Raw genomic sequence first — 8957 nt, forward strand, 5'->3', positions numbered from 1 at the left:
ATAATTGGGGCTATTAATCCCTCACATCAGGATGGTCTAGGTAGGCAATACTAGGGCACACACCTTAGAATATACTGTGCAAAATGCACAATGCCAAGCTTAATCCCCATGTTCTAATTAACAAATCTCATTTGAAAGAGCTGGGATGAGCTTTGCCTGAAACACTGCAGTGGAACTGCATTAGGATGAAATTTGGATTAGGAAGACCATGTGCCTTACTCCCTTTTATCTCCAGCAGTTTCCTCACCTGTTGAAGAGATGATTGTTCACCTTTACTTTAGAACTGGCTTTGAAGTCATCAGGAAGCAGCATCACTGGCTGGGGAACTTGATTGAGTTCATTGATCTAACATGAGAAAATGAAGGTAAAACCAGACAAGGTCACACCCAGCAACCCACTACTGTACTGTAATCAGTTTCATTGTGACAATTCTGCTAGCTGTAGCCTGGGCAAGTACTCGAGACAAAAGCCCCTGTGTATTACCTCAGTATTTCTGCCTGACAGGAGACCACAGAACCTCCAAGGCTGGATTGTTTTCAATCCAGGTTTGGGCAAATTCAAATAAGCATCTGAAGCAGCCCATGACCAAGTTCATCAATGATCTTTTGACCTGTGACTGAAAGCAACCTGTCACATCATTTTCAAATAGACAGGGTTTTTTAAACTTACATAATAGCCATGAGATAATCCCCACTGAAACATGATTGTGTGAATAAAGCATCAGGACCAATGTGGCATTTTGCTGTGGCAGAGAAAATGTATTTCCCTTAGAGATAATGCACAAGCCAGGAAAACATGGAAAATGCACCAACAGCCTAGTTGCTACAAGAGATGGGCATATAAGCCCAAACCAAAAATGATCACACTGAGAGGTGCAAAATGTGCTTGGGCACCTTTCTCTACAATTTCTGGTAGGAAATGTATGAATCAGAGAAGAATGGGCCATGGAGAATTGCAGCTATTTGGCTCCACTCTTCATATCTTCCATTTCTATTGCCTTTGGGCAGCCAGTCAAGCAGCAGAGTCAGAGCCCAATTAAACCAGCCTTACAATGACATTGCAACAGCCAGTGAGCTCATACTACCTGACATTTCTATTTATGGGGGGGGGGGAAAGTGAAACCTGCTTGTAGATAATCACATGCTCTCTCATAAAGTGTACAGGCAGGATCCTTGACATATACTGGACTGTAGTTGGTGAATATACTTGTATATGAAAGATAGGTTTTTCTTATACAGCATCCCAAATTTTACATCCTGCTCTCAAATGACATACGTTTTAGAAAGTTAATATTCTCTTGATCGGTCACTCTGCCACATTAGCAAGATGTGCCACTAAAACAGAAGTTCTGCACAAAGACAATCCAAAGTGCAGAAACCGGTTTATTCTTTTATTTAGCATACATCTAAGCAGCAAAATAGTAAAACAATGGAATATTCTGACAATGTCAGGCCCAAGGGTATCTTTGAACAATCATAGGGGCTAGAAGCATAGCTTAAAAAAAGTTGTTTAGGAAGTTGAATTCCATAATGATGCACATTTTGAGGGTTCTCTCTCTAGCCCTGCAGAACTTCAGGATGATGCAATTCTGCCTTTAAACAAAGCTACGATTGTAAAGCATTCATTAGTAACTTCTCCACTTATGAAAAGCTCTCAAAACAGCATACACTTTTAAAAGATAGTATTGCCATCACAATAAAGACAGAACAAACCCCAGAAATGGAAACATGGAAGTCACTAAAGCCTAACGATGGAAAGTTTCAGTTGTCCACCTGAAACCCAAGAGAACCAGCTGTGCTTTCCTCAGGAGCTCAATCATCAAAGTTGCAGCTACAAAACACACCCTGTGTTATGTACCCCCTAGTCTGGCATTACTAGAGGTGAGGGAGATAACAGGGCCTCACATAACAATTACAAATTACTACCAGGCATACACTTGAGGCAAGCTCAGTGTGCTGTAGTGTGACATATTGGTTCCCGAGGAGTTAGATCAGGGATACCAGGTCAACATCCCTTCTCACTACAGAGCTCAGTGGATAAATCAGGTCCAGTCACCTTCTCAGCCCATCTCCCTCATTGGGTTATTGCTATTTTCTGCCTTGAACTTTTAGGGAAAAAAAGGCACAATATAAATGAATTGTAATTGTTACGTGAGGTCCTGTTATGGCCAGAGAAGATGACTTACTTATGACTTTATAGTTCAAAATCAGCACCAGGAATTGAAAATCCCGAAACAAATTAAAAGCAAGTATTTTAGTTCAAGATTGGTGATATTTACACCAGATCCATTTATGATTAACGTGTTACATATTGTGTGTTAATCAAGCTAGTTACAGTGCCATGTCTTTGCACACATGACACTATTATTTATTAAATTACTGAACCTCTGCCTCCAAAGATGCCAAAGCATTAAGTGGATGCTACTTGCTCTTCTTGCACTGGCCACTAACTGTAATAAAGTTCTGTTCTGTTACTCAGTCTTCCAAAAACAGTGGCATAAAGAGCTGTCCCTGTTTAGCTTCAAATAATCCAACCGCATGACGTGCCTTCCGGTGCTCTCTAACAGCAGAATACTTCAGTTCTTGTCAGCGAACCAGCCAGAATTAGCAATTTTTACACTTTGCAAATGTTTTGGAAAGATCAATATTGCTGACTAAACCTGCAGGTTTGGAGCATCTGCAGCAGCTCCTTTGTTGTAAAAATCTGCAAATGTAATATGCTGTAGATAAAATAATTAACAATAACAAAACCTGGTATGTTTGAGTGAAAATGTACTTTAGAACATGTTCAGCTGGTATTCCAATCAGAAGCCTTTTGACATAGGAGAGTTGCCAGCAAATATCTTTTAGCTTTACCTCTCAGTCAGGTAACCAAGTCAGAGACCATCCACATCAAACTGAGCAGACAACTTCTTTGCCCTGAAGTTGTACTTTTTAAGTACAATAACAACAACAATTTCTAAGGGCCAGACCGAGCATGTCTGGTAAGGTGTTGGTGTCATAGGGTAAGACATGATAATTTGGGGCTTTTAAAAAACGTAAGGGACTAGATCATTTTTAAAACTACAAAATAATATGATCTACCTTTTGGAGGCTTAACATAGCTATTTTGTACCTTTATCTAGTAGCTTTGCCAAGAACTAGACAGAAAATTGCAACACTGAGCATCAGCAGTTTTTCCCTCAAACTGGAGCAGTTCAACCTGGGGTGTTCTGAGGGCTTACATGTTCACAGGTTACCTCCCATTCCACAAATAAAACAAAAATGAGCTACAGGCTCTCTCATGGTTAGTTGTGCTCAATTCATTAAACAAACATAAAACAATGGCTATTTTCTAGACATACTACCCAGTGGGAGGTCAGTGGGCACATGAGCACCTTCCCCTCTGTTATCCAAACACATCCACCATAGGGAATTCTTGTAACTAGAGTGGAGGATTTTACAGTCTGCCCATCACTTACACTACCATCTGAGCAAAGGCTCTCAGACTGATTGCTGCTCCAGCTCGGCTACAGCAGAGGGACTTCATATGCCTGGGCAAAGAAAGAGTGGCTGCCTTAGTGCCAGTCCAGGTCTCCAAGAAGAAACCGGTAGTTAGAAGCTAATATGGCCCATTTCCAGTTCTGAGGCCTATCTGGAAGGGCAAAGTATTGTGGATTCATAGATACCTGCTCTGTGGGAATGAGGCACTGCTGAAGGGAGAGCCTGTGGGGCAAAGCTGATGTGCAAAGCTAATAAGGGCCAGGAATCTCTTACCTGCCAGCCGTTGCCTTCCACTTCAGGGGAATTTTAATCCACTTAATGCTACCTATTCTTGGTACTTGCCTAGTCACTCTAACAGGCCTGGTTGGCATCTGTAATGAAATGTCATTTGATGAGCTTGAGCTAGTTTTGTTGTACTGCTAGTTTTCAGAAACACTGGTATTTCTCCCAACACATTTCAAGGGTTTAAGACAGTATCACATTTTTAAGTTGCATTTCTTAGATAGTTAAGAATTACATGCTGCTCCTGTTAAAAAACATGCTCCAAAGAGAAAATGTCACACACCGCAAAGCCATCTAGATTACCACTGCTTGCAAATAACTCATACAGAATCAGGACATATAAGCCGATTTCCGCAATATGACATTCAAGCATCTTTCCTGAGCAAGCCAGCCAAGGAAGAAAGCACAGAGAGAAGCTTTTGTGGGCTGAAGCTTCTGTATATTCCACATCTCTTCACAGCTTTCTTAGTTATGGGAAATATTTTCAGCTCTCCATGCTGCAGGATCCACTCCCTTCCCAGAACTTTGAGCTCACCTGCAGCAAGTACAGCTCATTTCATAGGAGTTGAGATGAACTGAAGCCAAGGAGCAATACTTTGCCAAAGCTGGCAAATTCAGGTGATCTGAGGATAAAGTCTGTCCTAGTTTCCTTTCCTTAATGGGAAAAAAATTACCACCTCCTTTGTATGACTGCTATGAGTAAGAGACTGGATAAGGATTCTGTTCCACTATGCATTTTAAAACATACACTCTCTTTTGCAGTGTTCCCAGTCCAAAGCAAGGGTCAGCTTTGTTATCTAAATGAGCCAACATTGCTTGCTATTAAGAAACCAATCCTAAATGGAAACTATCTAAGGAAAAACAGCTACCTCGGCATAAAGAGGAAAACAGAGCACACAGGGTTAAAAGGTTTGCATCAGTTATTTATACTGATCTAGAAACACCACACTAGCTAAGACATACTAGAACATTTCCACCCAGTTTAGGGAAAGAAGCCAAAACAAAATCAGCTTTATTTTTGCAAATGCATTTTATCCAGTTTCTTTGGGGGTAAAAGAAACCATGCAAATTTTTAGGCAAAACTTCAAACTCAAACTCTGAAAGCAGCAAAGAGCAAAACAGAAGGAAGCAACTGGCTTTTTGCCCACCAAGAGACTTAGCCTACAGCACCAAAAACAACTTGCAACCCAGAGAAGCATGCAATAAGGCTCACATACCAGCCACCTTCTTAATTCTGGAATCTGAATTATGCTAGTGTTGCATCATGAAGCTCATATGCCTGGGGTCATAAAACTGCTGGAATCAGAGGGGAAGGGATTAATGAAACTTAGAGAGGGCAGACAATGGAATACAGCACTGCTTTCCTGAGGCCTGCACAAACAAAAAGTGCAATCGTTGTTTGGCAGAAATATACGTTCTGCCTTCAGATGCCATAAGTTCCCAACCCATCCCATGGAAAGCTGCCTTTTTTCAGAGTCTGAATGAGGCCAGCCTCCTCATTGCAGGAGACTGTGCACAACCCAGGGAACAAAGGTGGTCTCAACTTTCTGATCCTGGATTATTGCTATAGTCCAGATTAGGCCATTCATATTCTTGTTGTGAGATGGGCGGCTATATAAATTGGATACATAAATAACTTCATATTCTTAAAAGCCAATGGAAAAGAGTTCCTCAACAAACAATCTAGGCTGTCAAGATGAAGGCAATCCCTAAGACATTTATAGGCCCAATTCTTCAAATGTATTCTAAGGAAGGAAAGTGCAGAGCATCAAGAAGAACTCTTGACAAAATTGTACAGTCAAAAGAAATCCTGCTTAAAAGGAAAATAATTCAAATATCTGACTGAAAAGAAAAATCATTATTAATTGGGCAATTTCTAGAACAGAATTATCTAAAAAGCAGTTAAAGAAGTAAAGGATCGGGTGATGGATAAATGTTTTGAGAAATAGCCTTTGTATCTGCAACAAAAATGGCATGGATGAATCCATGAAGTCACCAGGATCTAAGTTCAATTTGAAGGAGACTTGCAAGGTTATGTATGCAATAACTAACGGTGAAATTCCAAGGTTATTTATTTATTAACATTATTTTTTGCTGCCTGCTCAAACAACTCTAGCTACCTTATAACAACATATTAAAACATACATAAAATCCATAAATATTAAAATCATTAACATCTTTGAAAAATGTGGGGCAATGGTCTCAGGGGGAGATTCCCTGGTGTCAGATTCTGTCAAGGAGATGGAAGAGGTAATGAGAAACTGGCACAGCAATTCTGCATTCAGTAGCATCATCTAAATATACTGTGTGAACCAGACCATCACACTAACCACTAATTTTTTTGTTTGTTTGGACACAGCATATTTATATGAATACACAATTGTATTTTGTTCATCCAAGTCTACGGGTTAATGTATCATACGAACCCAGACATGTATGAAGAAATGATAAGAGCCCATACTCAGGACTATTCAGTTTCTCCTTTTCAATAAGATAGGAACAATCTCCTCCCATGTGAGTCAGGACTATGATTAAGCACTATGGTATTAGTCAACTTACTGTCAGGTAGACAATTCTTTCTCACTAGACTCTGAAGCAAAGGTAAGTTAAAATATCTGCAAAATATATTACTTTAATTTTTTCAAATATTTTTAGTATACTTATTATATTTATACAAATAATTATACTTTTCTCACCATACAAAACAGTTTGCAGCAAGAACAGAGAAAACTCTGTAAGTACGTTAACTGAACATAAAGAGAATAAGACAGAACATAACCCTACTGTAGCTTTCCCTAAGGTGATACCAACAGGGATAACAACCCCCACAATTTCTAGTCCTGTCATAAAGCAACACAGCAGGAGGGCATCAGGCTATAAAAGCTATTCAAAGCTATTCATCGTATTAACAATATTAACAATAGCTAACACCAGGTGTGGGGAACAGGAGCACAGGAAAGAAAAAGGAGGAATTATATGCCAAAAATTATAGTCTCCCTCAAGTCAAGCTTAACGCATGATGGGTTCATGGCACCCCATTACTGAAGCAGTTTGTGCCTTCTGGGATGTTTTTAGACCCCTCAGTCTAACCTTCAGACCTGGAATTTCCTGGTGGTCTCCCCTCCGTCTGACCTTGCTGAGCTTTCTGAGACCAACCACTGCCGAATAGCCCTCAGAAACATTAGGAATCAAAGAATTGTGGGATGGAATGATGACAAAAACGTGGTTCGAGGAAACAGCGGGTGTGGTATAGATCCCGCAACCGGAAAGCGAAAGAGGAATCCCCAGCACCCCAGGTCCGATTTGGCGGTCGGCGCAGAAGACCTGGAGAGAGGCTTGGTACATGGGACCCGCCTTCCTTCTATCGAGCCACGGATGCTAGAGGGAGGCGACCCAGCAAGGGGGCGGACGGCCCTACTTGGGCCCCGCCCAAGAAGCATTCGGGTGAAGCGAATTACCTGATGGTTGATCCCCCAAGCCAGGACGCCCAGAAGGGGGTCGGCCGAGCGCAGCACCTTCACGCGCTGCGGGACGAAGTGCTTCTTCTTGGTCTTCGTGCGCGTCCCCGGCCCCACCGAGGCGGCCATCCTCGCCGCGGCTCCCGCTCGAAGTGGCGCCTGCCCACGCGCCAGTCACTCAGTCTCCCGACAGCCCGGACGCCGGCAACGGAAGTAACGCTCAGCTGATCCCGCCGCACGTGATCTGCCGGGAGGCGGGGAAACTCCGTCACAGAGGAACGGGCGAAGCCTCAACTTCCGGCAGCGATTGAAAGTTCTCCTTCGGGGTCGAGGGGCGTTCGCTAGGAATGTGTGGGTGGCAAGCGTAGGGCTGGCTACGCGCAACGTATTAGCAAAAGGTGGCTGCCTAGTTTGTGAAACCCTGTGTCGTGTGAACCCTGCCGGTGTAGGATTGCACGCTTTTCCTTTACTGTACCACTATGGGGAGGGAGCTAACATGGCGCTTGCAGGTACACAATGAATGAAACTATCTAGACGAAAGGTTGGAAAGGAATATGGTTTGAGGAGAAGCATTTAAAAATGCAGCCGAACACAGGAAGTGGTCAGTAGGCAAGAGCCCTTCGTTAAGAAAGTGTTTTCAGGGTCGGAGCCACGATGCCATAAATTTCAATTAATAATTTATACAGTATATACATGTGTATGTGTGTGTATTTTTTTAAAAATATACATACAATTTTTATATATATATATAGCTAGCTAGCTAGCCTTGGAGTCAGTTTTTGACTCCTGGCAACTGCCTGGACTAGTCCCTGCAGTCTTCTTGGCAACATTTTCAGAAGTGGCTTGCCCTTGCCTCCTTCCTAGGGCTGAGAGAGAGAGACTGGCCCAAGGTCACCCAGCTGGCTTCGTGCCCAAGGTGGGACTAGAACTAAACAGTCTCTAGCCTGATGCCTTAACCACTACACCAACCTGGCTCTCAATTAATAATTAGAATAATTCAGTTAATATACAAGCATACTACTGGAAATCACTAATGTCACGTAAAGTTTGAGCTGCTCTAAGTTTGTTTCATCTGGCAGATCAAAAAGACACAGCAAGCAGAAGTGAATAGGCATCTCTTTACCTATTGCTGTAAATCTATTAGAGAATGTTCCAGTAGCAGCATCTGTTAAAGCCTAATGCAATGATAGACCAGACTCAAAAACCTACTTGGGAAAGGTGACTGAGACCCTTCTGCCTAATACCAATTATTTGGACCCATTTCAGTTGGGCTGTTAGCCAAATTAGACAGAGAAAAGCTGTTTTGGTCACTTTGCTGGATGATCTATGCTGGAAAGTGGATGGGTTGGAGCAGCGTTTCTTAAAGTGTCCTAGGACCCATCAGGGGTCCACAAAATTAAAATTATTTGCCAACGTATGTTGAAAAATAATACAATGTTAAAATCCCATCAATCATGAGAAGCAGCAGCAGCAAGTGCATCAATTTTAATTTCTAATACAGTAAATATAGACCCATACACACAAAAACCATACAAACAAAAAGCCCTTTTGGGGGTCCTCCATAATTTTTAAAAGTGGGAAGGGGTCCTGAGAGAAAAAAAGTTTAAGAAACACTGGGTTAGAGAGCAGCCCTGCTTGTTCTTCTTGAATTCATAGGGGCTTAAAAAAGTATAAATCATGGTATTCTGGATCATTTGGCAATTTATAGAGACATTTTGCAGTTATTCCCATCATT

At 41.8% G+C, this 8957-nt stretch overlaps 1 protein-coding gene across 2 annotated transcripts in view; it reads right to left on the reverse strand.

Annotated features, from left to right (window-relative positions):
* PIP4K2C (phosphatidylinositol-5-phosphate 4-kinase type 2 gamma) overlaps positions 1–7421 on the reverse strand; it is a 32523-nt gene extending 25102 nt beyond the window's left edge. Inside the window, exons 1-2 of one of the 2 annotated variants that reach the window (XM_063293909.1) lie at positions 7223–7421; positions 248–345 (exon numbers count right to left, since the gene is read on the reverse strand). In XM_063293909.1, coding sequence (XP_063149979.1) covers positions 248–345; positions 7223–7351 — 227 coding nt within the window. In that variant the 5' untranslated portion in view covers positions 7352–7421. Of the gene's footprint in view, positions 1–247; positions 346–3460; positions 3584–7222 lie in introns of those variants that run through there. The other variant, XM_063293910.1, reaches the window with a different exon arrangement.
* Between the last annotated feature and the right edge of the window lie 1536 nt (positions 7422–8957).

The sequence above is a fragment of the Candoia aspera genome, chromosome 2 (genome assembly GCF_035149785.1).
Source record: "Candoia aspera isolate rCanAsp1 chromosome 2, rCanAsp1.hap2, whole genome shotgun sequence".
Taxonomy (NCBI): domain Eukaryota; kingdom Metazoa; phylum Chordata; class Lepidosauria; order Squamata; family Boidae; genus Candoia; species Candoia aspera.